At 41.7% G+C, this 22,705-nt stretch overlaps 1 protein-coding gene across 1 annotated transcript in view; it reads left to right on the forward strand.

Moving 5' to 3' along the window:
* LOC139052460 (zinc finger protein 678-like) overlaps positions 1-22,705 on the forward strand; it is a 69,464-nt gene that overhangs the window by 35,355 nt on the left and 11,404 nt on the right. Inside the window, exon 9 of the mRNA XM_070529580.1 lies at positions 4,216-4,363. Within this exon, the coding sequence (XP_070385681.1) occupies positions 4,216-4,363 (148 nt within the window). The remainder of the gene's footprint in view (positions 1-4,215; positions 4,364-22,705) is intronic.

Consider the following 22,705-nt stretch of genomic DNA (forward strand, 5'->3'; position numbering starts at 1 on the left):
CATTTATTACGAGGTCAGTTCTGATTTTATTGTGTTTAATGCTTTAAGAGACATTGAGTGACACACTTGCAAGTTCATTTATTATTGCCATTTAAAGCATTTGTTACAACAGATTCCTATTGGGAATTTAATTTATTTTGTAAATGTTGTAATCTGTGTGCTTTTCTAATTCCTACTATTGTTCAGCTATGGTTGTGGTGGTTCCGAAGTCACTTGTATGACTTTTTTTTTCTAGTACAATGTCTTTGCAGTTCTCTGAGAAAATTGAAAGTTCCTAAATTTGAAAACCATGTTCTCAAGGTGGTTAAGGTTCTCGAATCTGTACGCATCCATAAAAATTTCAGACAGAGCCCATTCTTTCAGAATGCTTATTGTAATTAAAGCGATATTAGCATTCAAGTGGTGGTATACGTGTAATATGGTGGTGGAAGGTCATAGATGGGTGACTTGTCAAGAGCCACCATCAAAATGCATTAAGAGGAAGCTTTAGCTCGGCCCCAACTCCGACGCGGCCTATTAAAACAGTACATGTAAAATGCAGAAACGCTTTTCTGAGATAGTCCCTGAACTGTTTTTAATGAAATTAGTTGCATTTGAGAGAGAAAGGTAAATTCTAGTGACTGTTGAAGTGGAATTTCGATTTATGGCCTGAATTTTGTTAAAAATATTTTCAAAAATTCACAAGTTTGAAAAAGATAGAAGCACTAAGTTTACAACTTAATAGCTCTGCATCAGGAACAGATATCACGGTTATGTAAATGGCATCCATTAGATTATTCAAAGCGAGCGAATTCAATGTATCAATTTATATATTATGTTAATTTGTTACGTTGTGTACAAGAGTTCTGCGAAAGCTGTAGTTACACATTACTAAATTTTTGAAATTCATGGTAACAATTTTGTCCGCTTTAGATGTACTGTGAGATGAAGTTCACAGAATTGTGATATCAGTTTTAATTGCTGAGTTACGAGGTTGTAAACTTCATAGTTTCGTTTTCTGAAAATTCACGATGTTTGCCAATTTTTAATAAAAAAATTGATCACCCAAATCAAAATTTCGATACCAACAGTCACTAGATATAAAGCTTTTCTTTTAAATGCAACAAACCTTGCCAAATTTGGTGCAGTGGTTGCCTAGAAAAACGAATTCTTCTTTTACATGTATTTAGATAGGAGCACCCAAGCTAAAGCTTCCTCTTAAGTGTGAGCTGTGTATGGCAGCTGAGATCCCCACTTGTGCATCCCTCAGGACATGCTGTGCCATTTAGTGGCACTCGCGAAATTTCCCTCCCTTTGCCTAGGCACTGCATGCCAACACTGAGAGTTAAAATTGTCAAATATCAGCACATTAAGAAATGGGGGGGGGGGGGGGGGGGCGAACATAGAAGAGACATACACAGCTTCTATGTTAGTCCCTTGTTTTTTTTGCGGTGTTATTTGACAATCGTGAATAACCAACCTGACCGAATTTCAGCTCTATTAAGAATGACTTTTGAAGGAACACACAATACTTTGCAAAATTTCTTGTTCATTCAACCGTAACAAAGTGCCAGTCACCACGAAATTTGTCCTTGCCGTAGCATGATGCATTAAGAGTGCTGTCACTCCCGAGCTCGAAACCAAGAAACTGGCAATGGGGGACATGCTGATGGAAGTACAGTCGAAGAGGCAAAGTTAAGATCTCCAGAAACTGAATGTAATTGCTGAACAAATAGTGACTTTTATGCTGCACTGCAGTCCAAATGGTATGCAAGGTGTCATCTGGGAGAGAGATTTGTTAAATGAGAAAGACACAGACATTGTAGATGCTCTGCATCACCAAGTGGTCACTGCTGTTTGGTGTATAACTAAAAAGGCAAGGAAAAGTTTAAAACAATTAAGACAATTAAAAAGGCGGCGGCAAATGTGCTATGATGGAAGAAGGGGGCATAGCAAGTGATTTGGACAGCTGCAAGCTGAGGCAGCAAATAAATGCTTGTTTGTTTTATGCTGGTACATTATGACAATCTAGCCTACTTTTCCATTAGGATGGTAGGGTAGCTGCTGGATTGCTCGGAACGATAGCCGCTAGTGTGGGTGATAAACCATGTTTTACTGTGAAGAATTGCGTAAAGCTCTAATAGAATTGTCTGCCTGGTTTGATATAAGCTTTCCGATATGAAGAAAGACCTAATTTGAGCCACTGAATCTGAGATAGAAGCTGTGAGATGGGGAATAGATTTTAGCGATGTAAAGTTTTCAGTATTGACAGCAGGAATGGCAGAAGTTAGGCAAGAAGTTGCAGATGTATCAGCTAAGAACAGAAAACCAAAAATGGCCAGGCTTAGCTTGGTTAAGCCAAGAATGCGTTGCATATTGCGCGAGTTGGGGCCCAGCTTTTCCTCCAGCTGTCGTAACGTCACATCACGTGGTTGCGCTAAAGGTCAATGGTGGTGGCTGCCCGGCCGCGCCCAAGGGCTGAACTGAGTGATTGCAATATGCAACGCATAAAAATAGAAGCAACTTAATAACAAACATAGCAAACTTAAAAGAGAATAGACCCACATATGAGACGCGCAGCAATGAACAATGGCTCATACCCTCAATGGTGGCTGCCCGGCCGCGCCCAAGGGCTGAACTGAGTGATTGCAATATGCAACGCATAAAAACACAGTCTTTGCTGCTTCAATGAATTAAAAGCAGCAAATGAAAAATTGGTAGATGTGCATCAGAACAGCCATAAGTATAACCTTGAGATCAAAGTTACCCCCAAGACCATAGGTGAAAGTTTACATTCAGCCACATCCTCAATCACTGCTTCTTATGCACTGAAATTCAGGAACCAAGCATCAAGGACATCTCTCACATGTTTATCAAAAACAATGCAAAGCAGAATATTGTGGCATGATTCTTCTCTCATCAGAAGTCAGAAGCAAGATTCTCAAAGCAGCCAAAAAGCAGAGATTAAATGCGTCTTTTTTAGATTTCAAGGACAACACTCCGGTTTTATTTATGACCGTCTTTGCGCAGCAGACATGATACTGCTGGACAAGGCACTTCTCCTAAAGAAAAGGCATGGAAATTCACTCGTGTATAAGATGGGAAAATCCTCATATGTAAAACAGAAAAAAATCACGAGTTCTTCACGGGATACACTCAGTTAATATGCATAATCCAGGTTGCATTATGTCATTTCAACACAAAGGAAGTATTACATGTTGCAGTAGTGTACTAAACTAAGTGCTAAAACGCTCTTTGTTAACCTTGATTGCAGTGTAATAAAAGGAATGGTCTATCTTGCAGTTCATGTGCAAACACTTTTATATCTGCTATGGAAACCATTGTGAGTCCATCTATGCCGGTTCAATCAAATTGCAATTTGTGTCAACATGAACATTAACCTATCTATAGACAATTGCTATGAATATTGTCATGAACAGTGGCGAATACAAAGATGTTGTAGTGGGGCTGGGTCAGAGTCGTTCCGGTCGGAGTGAAAGACCTGCTAAAACCTGTGTGCTCTGTGCAGTCTTGACTAGCCAAGTGCAAGCCGTTTACTGTTGAGTAAATGCTCCCTATAACATATCTTTGGGGGACGTTGGGGGCTCTATTTCTACCGGCTTTGGATCTTCAAAGTGGACGCCACGTTTTTCCCACCTCCATGGTTGAAGACAGTACGCCATCATCGCAACCTGCCCCCGCGGCTCCAGCAACCGTGGTCCTTTCGCATCCCCTCAACCAAAACACATTTTGTGGTACGGACAACTATGACATTGACGATTGGCTCCTATTGTATGAGCGCGTCAGCAACCAGCACAGGTGGGATGAGACGCTAATGCTTGCCAACATAATTTTTTACCTACGGGGCACAGCTCGCATGTAGTTTAACACGCACGAAGAAGAACTGAGAAGTTGGGACGTATGCAAGAAGAAGATGCACAAAATTGTTTGGCTGATCGGTCGTACGACAAATGACAGCCCGGCATGAACTCGCGGCCAGAGCTCAGACATTGACGAAATCATACATCGCATATATCCAAGACGTGCTAGCTTTGTGCCACGCATTGACAAAGACATGCCAGAGGCTGACAAGGTTGGCCACGTGTTGAAAGGCATAGCTGTCAATGCGTTCAACATACTCGTGTGCAAGCACTGCAGCATGATTGACTCCATCATAACAGAATGCCGTCGGTTTGAACAAGCAAAAAGCAGGCGCATTACTCACTGCTTTACCAGTCTCCCGAACATGGCTGCGACATCCTCCTGCAAAGATCCCGTGATGCCCCCGCTGTTCTCGACGCCTATCAACCTAACCAGGATTGTTCGCCAGGAGCTCGAAGCCATGGCTCCAGCTGCTTATCAGACACCTGCTCACGACCATTTGGTGACAATATCTCGCATTCAAGTTGTCGTCCGTCAAGAAGCTGCGAATATGGGCATTCCACAAGCCACCTGTCATGCACCTCAGCCCATGTGCGCTTCTGGTCCTCACACTGAACACTACACTGTCCCAATCATTGCTGCTGCTTCCGCTCCTTGGTTCACAAGTGGACAATGCCAGACAATTGACCAATCTGTTTTTCTTGCTGTCACGTCAGCCACATTTCATATCACTGCTGAAATCGTCGGTATTACCGACCAAGCTTCCTGGGTGACCGCCGCCTAGATCGTGGCCCGTCCTCTAGCACATCTCTTCTCAACGACCACCTTCCAGCCTGTGGACCTCACCATCTATCTTCTTAGATAGCTTAGTGAGTAGATAATTACATTTTTCCATTAATTCTTATGAATTTGGACCAGAAATAAGAAGAGTAGGGTCATCGGCATACACAATACATTTTTGCAGTTGTATCGATATTAGTAATGTCATTAACGTAGAGGTTAAAAAGCATAGGACCTAATACGTTCCCTTGTGGCACGCCATTTAGCAAAGGAAGAAAACTTGACTTCTCTTGTTTTATCCATACTGATTGTTTTCGATCAGTAAGGTAAGACTCAAATAATGTTAATAGAGTACCTTTAATGCCATTCTGTGATAATTTCCATTGCAAAATTTTATGATTTATACAGTTGAATGCCTTGCTGAAATCAATGAATAGTGCCAATATGAAGAGATTTCTTTCTATGTTTTTTAGTACATGTTACTTGAGTGTGAGCAAAGCAGTTTCTGTTGACCTGTCTTTACGAAAGCCGAATTGAGCACTAGATAGAATGTTTTATCTGTCGAAAAAATTTGATGTGCGAGAAAAAAATAATCTTTTCTAAATCTTTGGAAAACACTGGAATGATTCAGATAGGTCTGTAATTTGACGCATCATTTCTGTTACTCCTTTAAAAATTACAATTACATTACCCATTTTCGTTTTTTCTGGTAACACCCGAGACTGTAAAGCTAGATTAAAGGTATGCATTAAAGCTGGAGTGATGTATTCTAAAACATACTTTATAGGTTTTATTTGGATATCATCAATGTCAAGAGCTTCACTATCTTAAGGTTAATAAAAGTGCTAAATACCTCAGATTCACTGGTGGGATTTAAAAATAAACTGTTCGAAACGGAAAGGAATAATGACGTATCAGGCCGAGTTTGCTGTGGCACGGTTGTACTTGCAAAGTACTTATTGAAATGGTCTGCAAAGCACTAAACTTGAGATTTCATTTTTATTGTAGATTGTCTTGTCTGGTGAGGTAGAACGCTTTTTGCAGCCAAGAACCTTATTGATAATGCTCCACAAGGTATCGGGATGTTTACTAGTGATGTCTGCAAACAGACGCTCATGATAAGCATTCTTAGCGCGTCTAAGTTCCGTATTTAGTTTGTTTCTGTGCTTTTTAAACAGTGTCAGTGTTTCAGGCGAGCATGTAGTAAGAAATCTATGGTATAGTTTATCTTTGTGTTTTATCATTTTAAGAAGTTCCAGTGTAATCCAGGGTTTTCTTATCTTTTTGGTTTGCTTAATCTTTTTAAAAGGGAAATGTGTCCTCTAGATTTGTAGAAACACAGAAATACACTTGAAATATGTGACATTTACATCACTTAATTCGTATGGGAAAGACCATTCATAATTGCAAACGCTGCGTTTAAAAAGATCCATATTTCTATCAGTTATATTTTGTATAGCAAACACATTTGACTCAGAACGACCTTTTCCACATTGATACGATACGTCATAAACACAGGACAATGATCACTGACGTCCGACGTCACTGTTTCGGTATGCTCTATGACAGTGTCAATATTCGTGGTAAGAATGTCAAGACATGTAGACGAAGACAACATAATACGAGTTGGTGTGCTAATTAGGTTGACAAATCTCGCACAGCTAAGTCTGTTAGTAAAATACAGTGTGGCAGCACTATTTTCAAGAAAATTGATGTTAGTGTCTCCCCTGCAGACATGCCGAAATTCCTTAGCAGCAACATATTCCAGTAAATTATCAAAGAAATTCAGAAAGCCAAAAATATTTCCATTCGGCAGGTGATATACAACTGAAATTATATTGGAGCAATGTTTAAGCATTAAAATTTCATAGTCATCTGTTGTTTTACAAAATTCTAATACTTCACATTTCCATCCCGACGCAACATAGATTGCTGCAACCCTTCCTCGCCTATCAGTCCGATTTAAAACGCAATCAGCATAGCCATCAATATACAGCCAAGCACTGCTGTCATGATACCATGTTTTGGTTAGCATAATGGTATCGAACTTGAAATAAAGCAGATTTAAAAAATTACCAATAATTTCTTGTTTATTGGCTGCAGATCAAGAATTGAAGTGCAGAATGGAAATGCTGGAGTTAGGTTGTAACTGTAAATGATGCAGTAAGATGAACTAGTGATATGCCATGGCAATTTTTAGTGAGTATTACCAGTAGCGTTAGAAACAGCAGACATAATCCTAGCAAGATCCCATTCTTCCAATATTTGCACAGCATCAGAGGTATCATTTTCTCTTGAATAGATTTTTCCATTGCTGGTTCACACAGAATTCCAGTTATGTTCATATTTCCTTTTCAGGGCCATGCGAAGCAGCCTCTTTAGCACTGGGCACAAATGTTCGTTCATGTAAACGGGGCACGTAGATTCTAATCGTAGGTCTCTTTTTTTCATTCCTGTTTTCTTTGCTTTTTTTCAAGGTGGCGTCGCATTTAGCTCTGGATTTAAACTGAACGACAATGTTTGTTTTATCCAGGTTGCGAGTTGCAACACAGTGACAACACTCAATGTCAGATTAACTGATTGGCTCATGAATTGCAGTGTCTATATCAGACAAAATAATAGCAAGGTCTCCATTTTTTTCTTTCTCAACACCCTGTATTTCCAGATTAGCGTTTCGCGAGTACTGCTCCGAATATGTGAGTCGCCTTTCAAGTTCTGCTGCTTTTTTTTCAGTGCAGTGCATGTAGCGCGTAGTTTGTCATTTTCCTTTGCCTGACTTGCATTCTGTGAGAGTTCAGAGCCCATCTTTTACCTCATTTCTTCGATTGGCTTGTGCAAAAAGTCAGTGTTCGTACTCATTTGGCGTTGCACACCTCCTGGATCTCGTTCCTGAGGTCACGTTCCAATGCGTCGTTGAAAGCGTTGAATTCTTGTCTAATTTTTTTTTAGAAATTCAGTCCTTATCTCTTCCTTCAGCTTTGCGAGTTCCTTAACCATTTTGGCAATCCTACCGTACAGCAACTGATGCACGAATCAAGCAAATACATACTCAAACTTTGCCGTGGCGATGACACTGTATAAATAGAAATGTAAAGTATGTGTACAGTGGGCACTAACATGTAGTAAAAACAAGCAATAGCCTTTAGTTGAGCCCCAAGCAGCGTGGTCACCAATGCCAAGTAAAAAGTCGGGTGGCTGGCAGCCTGCTTTTATAGCAAGGGTGGTATCGCAAAGATGCTGAGAGATTCCCTAGAGCTGATGATGGGCACCATGCCTCCTGGTGGCAGCCAGTCCAAAAACTATGTCTTCCATGCTTGTGAGCCTTGTGTGCCCTGTGTGCCTTGTGCAGTCTTGACTAGCCAAGTGCTCCCCGTAACAATATGTATATTTTTTCTTCTGTTCTGAAACCTCTGAGACATGGTTTCTTCCCCCACCCGCATTTATAACCAATCCAACTTTCACTGACCATATGCTGTGCAACGGTTATTAAGGCACAAACGCCGGGGTCTGCGATTTCACTGTCATGGACCACAGGCGTTCTTGTGTTCTATTTTGTTTTTGTTTTTCTCAAATGTGTTTGCTTCCTAGCCTTCAAACTGCTTCATGATACTTCATGTGCATGAATTATTCCAGTGTGCACAGAATTCTGTCAAAAGTAACCTTGGAACCCTATAAATTGAGGGTGTTCATGCTCTGAATGTGAGAACAATATTAATTTCATTACTTACATGATAAGTCAGTGAATACATGACACTTTTTCCGCACCTATGAACTCGCCAAATGTCCATCAATCAGTGATTCTATACTTGCCTTACCAAAGGAGAAAGACAGTTATTATCACTAGTTAAACCAAACCAAACTGAATGCTTGCTGTAAATACTGGGTCAAAATTGTTGAGAAAAAAATTCCAGCGGAACCCAGTCTTGACATTAATTTGATTATCATTGAAGCAAGCTAATGGCACAACATATTGCCACCGCAGAGGCAGGATATGTACCAGACATATATGCAGCCGTGTGCCTCGCAGACTTCACACTGAAATGCTGCACCATTTATCGGCACTGCTGTAAAGTGCACAGGTGGCACGTGTGTGAATACATATTCAGACAAAATTCAGCATACAGTCGAACACCTTTATAATGAAGTGTTTAGGGCCTCTTAAATGATCTGTTATATAGGTCATTTCGCTGTAAAGGTTGAACACCGCACAGCTCACAATAGAACTGAGACAGAATTATTCCTTTGTATAAAGGTAATTTCGTTGTAGAGGCACTCGACTGTACATGACGTGCGTTTGATTCTGGCCAGCACCGGAGACATGTTTAATGATTCTTTTTGTCGTTGAACAATGGCACGTAACCAGTGGTATATACCCAGTGACCCAATTCGGCATCGAAGAGGTTCATTGAAGAGTGGCGCGTACCAAGTTACCCAAGTTGGTGTGAAAGAGGTTCTGAATGGCAGCACATGCCCAGTGGAGCATAGCCAGCCGCCAAAGTTAGCGTGGAAGAGCTTCATTGAAGAGCAGCACATACTTGGGGAGACATACCCAGTTACCCAAGTTGGTCTGATAGTTGGTTTTGTACCGTCTTCCCTCAGCACAACAGCCCTATGCTGTACCCATTAGACAAAGAACTACCGAGTGATCCAAGTTGGGGGGTTACGGTTATATAGACAGGCAAATAGTCTTGTTAAGTCTTGCGAGCACTTGATGCAGATGGAGCATGTGAGCTTCGACATTGGTGCTGTAGACAAGGATGTTGTCAAGATAGGCAAAGCAGCAAGTCAAGCCACATAATACCTGGTCAATGAAACACTGAAAGGTCTGGGCTGCATTACGAAGACCAAAAGGCATGTGCAGATATTCGAACAGGCCGAAGGGTGTTATAATGGCGGTCTTGGGAATATCTGAGGGTTCCACAGGAATAAGCTTTCACCAGGTCGACCTTGCTAAAAAATGGTGCAGCCATGCAGTGCTGACGTAAAGTCCTAAATGTGAGGTATTGGGTCGACGATATAGCGGAGCTTGGTGATGTGGCCAGTGATGTGGAAAAGGCGGCTGGATCCATGGCCAGGAACAGCGGTCGTTGTCAGTGTTTGGCCTAACCGTTTCCTGCGTAGGAGCAGAGCTGGCGGCAATCGTTTGCATTAGAGTCATAGTGACAGTGGTACCAGCAAAGTGTAATGGGAGGAGGAGAACAGTGTTCAGAGTGACCGGGGCTGGTGGTGCGAGGTCGTGACAAAGAACACAGCTGGCGTGTCCGGATGGCAGCGGCCTCAGCTGCCAGTCACGCTACTTGCTGTGTGAGCTTCTCCTTAGCTTCAAGGAGACGTGCATAGCTGTCGCCACTGCCCATGCTGTGGGACAGAGGGTCAGGAGGGCGATGAACTGTGGCCTAGGAGGAAAAACCGACATCCATAATCTTGTTGCCCAACTGGGCCAGAGATTCCAACGTCGATAATGAAGGTGTGGTCAGGATCATGCGCAACTGCGGTGGAAGGCGCTGCAGGAAAAGTTCCCTGAGAAGTGTGCTGTCAGTTGAAGGAGCCATGTCTCCAGCCAAGGCTTGCATGTGATGCAACAAGTTGGTATGTTTGCGGTTGCCAAGCTCCTCCAATTAAAAAGTTGTTGTAATTGATGCTGCTCCGTTACAGTGTTGTGCTGGATAAGCATCACCTTAAGATGATCATAGGGGCGGTCGACAGGCGGCAAGCATAAAACAATGTGAACAATCACAGCAGTAATAGGTGGAAGCGCTCCAACGACATGGTCGAACATGGTCAACTGTGAACTGGGGTGGCGGCGACGGAACAAAGATTTTATTTTATTTCAAAGTACCTTACAAGCCCCAAGAGAGCATTGAGTAAGGGGGGTGTCGTTGAACAAATGACAAGAGAAAACTGATACATGAGAGCTATATATTTTTCACCTGCATCGTGGTTTGTACTGCGCTGTAAAGTGCTGTATCTCTTGTGTTTGAATGCTTTATAGTAGAAATGTATAAGTGCCACTTGCTACATAATATGTTCACTAGCTCATATAGTACTGTTTCTGTTTATACCCCCCCCCCCCTTACGTCATGCTCCTACGGGGGCCTGTAAGGTCATTGTAAATAAATAAATAAATAAATAAATAAATAAATAAAATGTGAGGTAAAATTCGATGGTGATAAACCAAAGTTCCGACGACCAGAACTCCGGGAACTTGAGAGCAAAGACCTCGGTATCGCAGGGTAGTGGAGCTGATGGTAGTAGTTGATCGGGGAAGCCGAGGCCATAGCTGACTGGATAGAAGACGGACTGCGAAGACAGCTGGGCTCGAGCTCTTTGCGGCGGTAGGCCCAGTGAAATGGCTGATGTACCCGGAGCTGACAGTGGTGACACCAAGTCCGGAGTCACCAATTTGTGGGTGAAGAAAAACCAGACGCTGGTGCCTGGTGTCCACAAATTAAATTTTAACCGAGCCCACTCAATCAGGCAGAAACCTGATTCTGCCAACTCCACTGCTCGTGCACCGTCAGTGTGCTGGGTGTGTTGCCATCTTTTGTGACCAGACCATTGTGGCTTGTAGTAGTGCACTGCAGTCCCATGAAAGAGTGTGAGACTCCCACAGAGTGCTAATCACATTCAAATTTTGGCAGAATCCATCTCACATATGTTGATGGTAATGAGATTAGCATACCGAGTGGCACATACCCAGTGACACAAGTTGGCGTGAAAGAGGTTTGTAGCGGACATTGTAACTGTCAGTCTGGTGACGATGAAGAAGAAAGTTTAAAAGGTTCTTGCATTCAAACTGTCAAGTGCCACTGACATGTGACTTGCTACTAGCCACAAGCCTATTAAAGGGACCCTGAAATGATTTTGACGATTTTGTACAAACATACTGAATTGTTAGAGTGGGTCCTTCTGATCATTAATTGACGCATCTAAGTGCTCCGCGTAAAGTGCACTCGTGACGTTCTCGTGACGCCTGCTGCAGAAAGGATGGTCCACATCTGCCGCCAAGGTTTGTGAGTTGGCTAACACTCCCAAGGTTAGTTATAGCAGTAACACATAAATACCCAAGAAAGTGGATGGGGAAACCGTGCCGCAGTAGCTCAGTTGGTTAGAGCATCACACGTGTAATGCAAAGACATGGGATCGTTCCCCACCTGCGGCAAGTTGTTTTTTCATCCACTTTCTTTGCCATTAATTTATCATTTATTTAATTTAATTAGTAAGTACAAATAATTTCTCCTATGTTTTCCTTAGTATCTTTGTTGGCTTCTCATGATATAACTAATAAAAACCGGGCCCCTCGATTAACCCCATTTCTTCTCGTGCATGTAAGGCGTGTAATTTATTATATGGTTTTAAAAACGTGCATCACTGCCAATCGCATCACACTGCTCGGCTGAATTTTCAGCTGCCCCTACCAATTTGACGTAAATTGCGCTAATGACATCAGTAGGGCGAGCTATCGAATTGGCTGCTCAGGGCGCGTCATCAATAATTTTTCCAACTTAATGGTGAACAAATGTTGTTCGTAATAGTTGGAATGTTAGTCAATTTGTTTCTATAAAAAGAAAGTAACAGAAAGAGAATGCACAAGAACAATTTCTCAATACACTTAAGCACTTCCGGCACACAGCAAATGTCGTCTGCTTGCGTTACAACATTCATCTTAGAGAGCTCTGTGGTCAGTCTCAGTGTGTCTTTTCGTGAGCACCATGAATCGCCTTTGTTGCGCTGTGAGCTGCAAACGTAGTGACCGGCAATATGTCAAGTTGCGATAGCGTGTCCTTCTGCGCGAAACGCTATTGTGGTAGGAACCCTCCGGTGAAAAGTGGCGTCCAAAAACGCGCAAATCCTGGCACCGATCGAATACCGATAATCCGATGCGCTGCAGCCACTCAGCTCATCTGCTGCCTTGCAAAGGGTATTGCATCTTGGTTCTAGTATATATAGACCTTCCTTCTTTTTTTATTAACAATGTTGTGTTTGAGCCTCTTTGTTGTCTTCTTGCAAACAAGCATTCTCTTCACATTCTGTCACATTATGTTCGTTTACAATTCAGAAAATCTTTTCTTAGTGAAAATATGTGTGAACTTCATAAACTCTGTCATTTATCAATTACATGTGAAATTGTTGAGCAAATCAATGTGGTTGACCAGCCATGTTGTGTTTGATATTATCTGAAATCACCCTCAAAACTTCTTGAATTAAGAAAAAGGTCACCATTAGCATTAGTATTATGTTGCTTCATTTCTTCATATCATAACTATAGTTTAATTTTTAAAGGAACACCGATAACCTGTGATGTTTTATTTGCGCAGCACCAAGGCATTCCAGCGATCCAGCAACTGCCAAGGATGAGAATTCGCAGCAGAGACGCCTACACCGGTGTAACTTCTGGGTCTATAAGACTGATAAACTCTTTAATCCTAAAGTACAAATCAGGGTCCTACAGGTCAGCAACCATTTCACTGCCACCTATGAGCTCGGAGCTTCTCAGTAATGCCCACCCTTTTGCAACACTTGTGCACTCGCTCTGTTGAGCGGCCATTTCAATGCCATTTATGTCCTCAAAGCTTCTCACAAAGGTCCACACTGAATTCACATGTGCCCGTTTATAAAGGTGAGCAACCACACTGCTGCCCTGTCTGCTCCAAATCATTTACATGGAACACTGAACCGAGGAAACAACATAATCACGCAACATCCTAATTTTACACCAAAGTAGGTTACAAGTCATGTGTGTAGATATATTGGAAAAAAACATATTCTGAAATTAAACGTTGCTCCATCACATTAGGACAGAGGTGTGGCCATTTTTATTGAATGATACAGGGGTGCACATTCCAATGAGTTGGCCACATTACAGTGGCCATGTTCACATAAAATTCCTTCATCTTAGGACTTTCTTTCTTACTTAAGGACCTTTGTGCAGCAAAATGCTCAGCCATGATTAATCTTGAATGTTAGGTGTTTTACGATTATGTTGCTGTTCTAAAAGTATTCTGCCACATATTTCAGCATGTTTATGAGTGAAGAAATGCTTATGTATGCACAAGAATTCTAATTGTACACTTTAAATAAGTTATTAATGTTGTGACTTGAAATATCTCATGCGCTGAGGAATAGGTAGTATGTGGATGCTTTTTTAAGGTTATTGCTAAGCTGTCAAGAGCACTACTGATGGACACAGTCATGCGAGAACTTATTTCATTGCTTCGTCAGAATCCTTTTCTTCTGCATTAATCAATCCTTTGCCTTACAGTAGTTCAGAAGGGGAAAAGTGGCCATCACTCCTGTCCTATGTTTACATCATCTTCTCATTTATGAACACAGCGACTTTGTTTCTTTTGACAAAAGCTGTGCATATGGTATTGATGGTGGCCTGAGAAGTTCATTGTTATGACCTTTGTTCCCCACTTCCTCCCCCTACATGTTTGTCACTGGTAGATGGAGAATGTTATATACCCGTCGTGGTTGCTCAATGGCTATGGTGTTGGGCTACTGAGCACGAGGGCGTGGGGTTGAATCGTGGCCGCGGCGGTAGCATTTCGATGGAGGCGAAATGTGAAAACACCCATGTACTTAGTTTTAAGTGCACATTAAAGAACTACAGGTGGTCGAAATTTCTGGAGGCCTCCACTACAGCGTGCCTCATAATCAAAGTGGTTTTGGCACGTAAAATCCCATAACTTTTTAAATGTTATATCCTTATTTCCACCATGTACTACATTTAGAATGTGTGATGCTAGTTTAGAATGTGTGATGCTAGTTTAGTAAATTGCATGAAATTTTTCTGCATCTGTGTGACTTGAGCTTTCAGTGTTGTTTTTACATGTGCAATAAAAGATATGTGATATTTATCTGTGAGGATTATGTTTTTTTTCCCCTGGATTCTAGTACATATAGTTAATTTTGAAGCCTCCTTTATTATTTTTTGTTTCTGAATCTTTTCATTCTGTTCTTTTACAGTGATTAAGGTGAATGTTCAGTAGGAATTCAGTTTTTTCTGTCCATTTCAGAGTGCTAATTGAAATATGTGATTAGTGAATGTGCATTGTTAATTCTAGTTCATAATTTAATTATTTGGCTAATGGCATTTAACTACTGTAATTGTTTGTGAATAAGGTTGATTTCTTCCTGTCTTTCTATCACTATTATTAGAGCTTTATTGTGTTGTATGTTCTTCATTGATGGAAGTTGGAAGTTCATGTAATAGTGATATTGAATGTATTTATAACAAATATTAATCGGTAATTTAAATTTTAACCCATGTGTTAATGTCCATGTGCTGATTTCATTCTACGAGTTAATTGTAACTACTCTACTGATTCTGCAGGCATTGGCACAACACGTTTCTCAAAAATTATGTGTATAAAATTGCATGTTGACTAAATCGAGTAATGACAGCTGTATGTTTTTGTACAAGCAGCTTGAGCATTGGCCAATCATGTTTTTTAGTTCTCAAAAAAGGCTTTTCTGAATAGCTCTTGTGCCAGTCTCTGATAGCAGATCTGTAGAACCATATTGGTATCCTGCATGTGTTTTCAGATTCATAAAATCCAAATATTTGCTGTGCCTTGCTCACATTGTATGTTGCAGTAACGAGCCTGTTCAGGTGAAATTGAACATGTGAGCATATGTGCACTATAATCCCAGTGGCCCATTTAGATATAGCACAGTGTACTAGATGGATACATCACAATTTTATTCATTCTATGTTGCACCATTTGTATTGTACTCTTCTGTGTTGTAATTGCATTGCTGTGTCACATTATTACTTGCTTTTTCCACATTGGACTGAGTACACTGGTTGTATTAAACTAGCTCTTGCAGTTAAAGTAGCGGTAGGAAGCATGCACCTACCAATTACAATAAAACATATACATTGATGTTTTGGCACGTGAATGTGTTCAGTTGCATGAATGTGTGGTGATTCTTAGTACTCACAAGTGTAGCAGCCCCCACAGGTTCAAGCTTAGCAAGCTGCAGGAGCATGTCAGCAGTGTGTGCAGCTCAGCACATAATCTGGTCTGTGGCTGAGCGCGTGCACTTGGGCTTCAGAGGGAACATAGTGCCATGGTACAACATAGTAGTGTTCGCGAGTTAATGAAGGACAACTTTTTTTTTTGCCTCCGGCACCACCCAACTGTCCGAACCCGAACGCTCATCATAGGCAGCATGACAAGCGGAGCCCTCCTCTTGGCACCACATGCATTTGGAATAGCGAGGGCACGATTCCGATCAACAAAGGCTTAATGGAAACTAATTACTGGGCCTTGCAGTACAGATCGATGTCCGACTGACAGCCCAGCTGTCCATCACACAGAAGGAGGAAAGGGGAGAAGGGCAGGGACAGAAGAATAGGCATGCATCCACGCAAAGGCAGCGAGGCATGCAATTCTTACTTTGTACATGGCCTCCTGAGTGAACAAAAAGTTCATCATTAGCCCTAGTATCTGTGTTGTCATTTCTGTAGTATTTCATATTACCAATTTCACTTTCAAATAAAATGTGATGCTCAGGTAGTTGTCTCATTCTCTTTATGCAGTGTCGGGGCGCTCGAGCCGTCCAGCAGCTACTGAGAACGAGAAGTCTCAGCAGGGACGCCTTCACCGTTGTCATCTCTGTGACTATGTGACTGAAAAGCTGTTTAATCTAAAAGTACATTACCGGATCCACACAGGCGAGCGACCGTTTCATTGCCACTTCTGCCCTCAGACCTTTTCACAAAGCCCCCACCTCAAGTCACACCTGCGTCTCCACACAGGCGAGCGACCGTTTCAATGCAAGGTCTGCTTTCAGAGCTTCTCTGTAAGGTACAACCTCAAGTCACATATGCGCCTCCACACTGGCGAGCGACCATATCGCTGCACAATCTGCCCCAAGGCCTTTGTGCAGCGCGGTCAGTGGAACAGACACATGAGAGCACATCAGCTCCAGGATACCACCCAATGAAGTAGATGATGTAGTTGTTTGAGGGGACTTCGCAACCTCAGTAGTCAAGTGAGAAACTTCTTGGTACATTAGAGCAATGGGATGTTATTGTCCTTCAAAGAGCCAGCTATATCAATTTTCGTTTATTTGGTTCCCTAGACGGTGTCAAAGAGAAGCTCAAGGCTAAAGGCTAAACTGCCTGACAATGCCTTGACCTCTTTTGCATACAACATAATTACGTTCTACTTTTTACACATTTATCAGCATGTTTAAAGTGCGCACAATACCATAAAATATAATACACAAAATTTAGAAGCGTAAGAAACATGACATATAAACACATATAGCAGTAACACAGGTTAATAAACCCTATCAATAAACGGGTAGTAAGCATCAAAACATCTGAGAAAATGAAGCACTTCTTCTGTAGATGTATGCATAAAATCGTGACGTAGTAGGCGGAAGTGAAAAGGGAATATACAATTTATGTCCACGGGGAGATAGTAGGAGGAGAATGAAGTACATGAGTAACTCTCAAAAGGCATTGAGTGATGCATCAATGAGTTACAATGGCACAATTCAGTAGTAGTAATACTAAGAAGTCAGTGTGCATACCTTTTAAGTAAATGACATGCTATTGGAAATAAAACCTGTCTTCACAAATAATAGCACCTGTCCATTGTACCTGTCTTCTTTTCGCCTCGTCTCCTTTGCGCTGTTTTTTCTTCAAGTATGTTACACCAACTCACCCACATCAAGCTCCTTCAACTATTGGAAATAAGAAAGCCTCTAGTTTCTTGATTGTTAGGAGAGCTTTTCTTCTTAATGCTAAGGCCACTTAGATGCTGAAACCAAACAAACAAGTTGGTTTATTATCTTATGACAAAATAGTCAGTTTAAAGACTAACATGAGAATTTCTCCTGCTTTCTTTTCACCAGTGCTTATGTGCTTGTAATATTTCTGCATGTTAGGACATAGCATATTAACACTGAGGCATGCATTAAAGGACTCACTCATTACGAGCTTTTACTTGTTTTGCTTGATGTTGCCCAGCAGTTCATATGCGAGGCTCAGATGCTGCTATTGCTTTTTGCATCACTTGTGGGTGCTGGGGACACTGAGCTAATGCATCAGGATATAGTGTAAATGTGAGGGCCTTTGTGATTCATTGTGACTGCATCTGACTTTCCATTGATGACGCAACACTCACTGGTGGTGCTAAATGTGCCAGCCACCATGCGGTCAAATTATTGCATTTGAATTGCTGAGCACTATACTAATCTCATCACTTGGTTGTTTTTTCTGTGCCGAGGTGCTCTGTCCAAATTGAAAACTATTGCAAACTTGGGAATCTTTTTCAGGCACACCAAGAGAGTTATTCTCCTCACATTGTTCCTAAGAGCTAATTTGCCAAGTCATGGGAATGTCCAATTAACAAATCCTAAGATACTGGAAAATGTTTAAACACCTTTGCATATTGCAGCATAATACGCTTTGTGAGCCTAATAGCCCCTTTCTTTGCAGCAATAGCTGTTATGGGCTGTCAACATGTTTGGATGTGCTCAGAGCTGTAATTGTTCCATCACAAATATAGTATCACTGCAGAGCCATGGAAGCAAATACTTAAAGTACTTCTCACATAACATTTTTGACTTGTCATGTTTTTGCATTAAATAAAGGTCCCAGCACTGTAAACCCTATAATAAATACAGTAAATACAATAAATGGCAGCTGTCAAAAGTGCCATAAATAATTTACTAATACTTTGTTTTGTGAACTAGTTTCGCTACTAAGGAGATGGATGTGTCGCAACATAATGATGCACTGCGTTCCTGTGATGACTGCAGCCGCCACAAATTAGCACAGCCGGAAAAAAATTGTGCCACACTTTTCACATTTTTAATGAGCAATCTCATCATAGTCATCCTTATTGTTACATGTCGTCACCAAATTTTGCTCATGGTCATGGGGTCATGATAACGTTCATGACGCCAGGTGTGGCATATAAAGGCCAACTATTGCATTAAGTCAACATTTCTTGAGCTTTCCAACCTTCATACTAAGTGTCATCCTTGGACATGTGAGGAAGGGTGTGGTAAAGGTTAGGATGCTTCCAAAATATGTTACAGTACCCTTTTAAGGGTTGTGGCACATGCGGCCTTTAGTCAGCACAAATGATTTAAGACACATGCACAGAGTTACCACCGCACATCACGAAATACAGAAGGCTCAATTATGTAAGCTGTCACACATGTCAGTGCAACCCTGCACACGTATTTGTGTGTCCTGGAGGGCACAAAATGACTGCTCAGTTGCTAGTTCTCTGTGTTTTGTGCAGTATGCAGAACACTCCAGGGTCTTTCTTATTCGTACATATTGCTTATGGCCAAATTTTGTAGGAGACTTAGATTCAAAGCACGTGATATGTGGTAAAACTTTCAACTATACCTTTTCATAAAAGCTATGCTGTACACAGCAAATTTTGGTCCACTATTTTTTTTTTATATTTACTCACCTGAGTAAACTACTGTATGCTGGCGCAACATTTCCTTATATAATAGAGGGAAAATGAGACATCCACCCAATCGTAGCAATTGCTACAAAGGAAACCCATACGGGTTCCTCGAAAGAAAAGCCTCGCAATTGAAGAAAAATTCGGTCGGTCGGTCGGTTGGACACCATTGCCAACTGAAACGCCTGTTAGAATGAGCCCATAACAGCTTATGCTGTGAAATATAAGTGCTTCAAGCAATTTTTTTTTTACTCTGTAGCTCATTCACACTTCTCTTATGCCTACTATTGGGTATGCCCGTCTAATTTTCATTTATATATAATCTTGTCCACAAGCACTAATCCTGTCATTGCTCTATAGTAGCCATTCCTTTCTTTTTTTTTTTTCCCCTGTTTGAAAGAGTAGAGGTCCCCTTGCTTCCATATAAAATGGTGTCACTGCGTTTTTCTTTAGTAGTGGGTTAAAAAACATGGGCAGTTTCACCCAAAGGGCAAAGCATCGACAGTTATTGCAAGGTTTAGCACTGCTCTCCAACTCCTCAGACAATGTTCTAACCGTAAGTGGGTGTGGCGTGCTGGTGTAACACAGCACGCAGGGCAAGTGTTGCTGGGCACAATCATCCTCACCTGCAACACTGGTGTGACGGGGATCGCCACCAGTGGTGTTGGATGCGTCGCACCTCGAAAGTGCACAAGATGAGACCAACCGGAAACCGTTGGCATTAGTCAGCACCCACTGAAATATTAGATAATGTTAGCTTTACGTATACTATTAATTCAGCTTAGACTGGTGCATACACTCAGCAACTCAAAAGTTGTGTGCGTGCACACAATGTTCTTGCCAGCAGTGAAAGGCAGAATACTGTTCCTCCTCTGCCATCAAGCCAATTGAGAGAAGCACAGGTGGTGCATCCACTTCACCTTGTCGTTTTTGCAGCCAAATGCAGTCTGCATCTCTGGAGACACTCTAACACTAAGTGAATGAGTAGTGCATGTGCTGTCAATACCGGGACAGCATGACAGTGCGTACACCTATGACAGCACCTGTGGCGATGGTGTGAACACGCTTCAAGCATGCATATAATTGCTATCGGAATAAAAAAACAATGTGTGTTTCTGCAGCTCTTATAGCTTTGGAAACAAATGTCTTTTATATGAGTGTCATACCTCGCACACATGCACCAACATTAGGAGCATGTACACCGCAGTTAGCTTTATCTCCAGAGATGTTACCATATCTTTACAGTCCTAACACTTTAAGGATGAGACATGTAAATACCCAGAAAAAAATATTTATTTTCTATTTAAATGTGCAAAACACATCAAGATTAAGCATAATCAACAACAACAAAAAATATGTTGCAGAAATTTTTTCAGCAATAGGGGGAAAACCACAGTCAGAAAACTGGAAGTGGGCTTCACTCCGAGCTACCTGAGGCTTTGTTTTCAACTTTGATAGACAGCTCTCATCATATGTGAACCATAGATGTACATTTCATTTCCTTTACATCACATGTGTGGCACCACTGCAGCTGGATATCTTGCATCGGCCTGTCTCCTCTGACCTTGCTTTCAAAAAACAGTGAGTTGCGTGCCAAACTTCTTGTCCAATGTTCCTGCTCTAAACCAACAAACAACACTTGCTGCCTGTCAGTCAGTATTTGCTGAAGATGTTTAGCTAGAAGCTTCGTACTTAATCCTGAAACTCAATAAGAAAAAAAAAAAATTGCGGGGGTATGTTGCCTTTTGGCAACACTCACCAATAAAAGGTTAAAGTGGTCCCGAACCACCCTTTGGGCTTGGTGAAAAAAAGAACAGTTGACTGATAGCATACACTGCTGTGAACATGTCAGCACTTCTCTTTTCAAGAACGCTCGCTTTTCAACAGGAACCTGCTCCTCACTCTTTTCTGGAAGCTTTATTTTGTAATATAGAAGATTCCCATATGCGGCTGCTTTAGGCCACCAGCTGACATCACTCAAGAGTGGTATTTGGATCAGTGTGCTTATTCCTATTGTTACTGTGTGTATTTATTGACGCAGTTTAATAAAAAGGCTGAAGTAAGGGAAAATCTGCTTTCAAAGTTTCATAATAATTGCGTACTTCCAGAAGAAGCTAACTTTTTTCTGCTCCCGCTCAGCTGCTGTGGCCCGCGTAGGAATTAAACTGTGGCCACCCTGCTTATCAGTGTTGTAGGTGTCAGGTCTCGCTAGTTGTGAACACTCGCATCTAGCCTTGAACCACACGAAACTTAAGGTCAGACCACATGATACTTGTCAGTGAATGAGCACTCACTCCTGGCCGCTCCTAGGTAGACGCCTTGGCAGACTTCGCTTCATGTTGAGCTATTGACAGTGCTTTAAAAGGCACAAGTTGGATGTGGCTACCATATGTCAGTCAAGCTGGTGCAGGAAGAAGCTGGTCCGCGCTGCGTAGCATGGCCAGACTGGAGCATATGAGCACTCAAGCCCTGTTGTGCTCATAGTATACGCTATACACACGTACTGCAGTTGCATGCAGGTGTGCTCTGTTTCATAACTTGGATACTGCGGCCACCGCAGGGTGCCGTGACGAGTTTGCTGGCTGAGCGCACTGGGGCTTGCTGAGGACACCCGCATTTGACGCATCGTAGGTGCCAAAACAGGAAGCAGTGGCGTCTGCGTGAACATCCAAAATCAATTTTGAACTGCACATCATGGTGACATTCCGTAGGCGGAGCATTGTGGGCACACCTGCTCCGCCGTAACCTTCATAGTGAAAGTCATTAAAGAAGGAGTGGAAGCAACACGACGGGGATGTTTGATTGCCAATAACTCTGCTTCTGCCGAATGTATTTGAGTAGTTTCTGTAGCAAAGATTTCTGAAGTAGTCTAATTGAACTTCAAATGCATTTCTTGTGGTTTCTAGTGGTGCAGGACCCGTTTAAATTTGTTTCTGCTTCATCATCCTAATTTATGTCCACAGCAGAATGAATGCCTCTTTCAAAAATCTCCAGTTACCCCTGTCTTGCACAGCTGGCTCCTCCTTCTGCTTGAAAATTCCTCACCAAATCACAATACTTAATCCCCTGCCATCCTGAACTTCCGTCACTGTAATAGACCACTGGCTATCTGCTCTGCAAGTTGCATGACTTTCTCACCTTTTAATCTCAACTAGCAGTCTATAATTCATAGTGCTGTCTTTCTGTCTCTTTAATAACACTACAACTATCATTTTCCTTTCTTTAGCTTGTTATGTAATCGTTAGTTTTGCCATAGTGTTCTCCATGAGGGCTATTCAGCTAACATGAAATGTTACAGTGGTGCCAAGACACTTGGACTTGTCTGCTTGACACAACTAGTTTCATTGTTACAATTGCACAAATTTCTTGTGACTGACATGTGGTGTGGTTCTGAAATCTGTTTTATCAAGACTTTCAGACGCCAAACACCTACTACACCACTGATTTATTTTTAACTAGAGTTTATTAAGAATGACATCATCATTTGGAGGTCTGGCTTCAGTGTAAATTTTGCAGTCTTCCACAAATAGTCTAGCTTGAAATGTTGGATGCTAGCTGACCAGGCCCCATTGAAAGTTTTGGTTATAGACAGCTTGGAAGCTGTAAAACACCGTCTA

The sequence above is a fragment of the Dermacentor albipictus genome, unplaced genomic scaffold (genome assembly GCF_038994185.2).
Source record: "Dermacentor albipictus isolate Rhodes 1998 colony unplaced genomic scaffold, USDA_Dalb.pri_finalv2 scaffold_23, whole genome shotgun sequence".
Taxonomy (NCBI): domain Eukaryota; kingdom Metazoa; phylum Arthropoda; class Arachnida; order Ixodida; family Ixodidae; genus Dermacentor; species Dermacentor albipictus.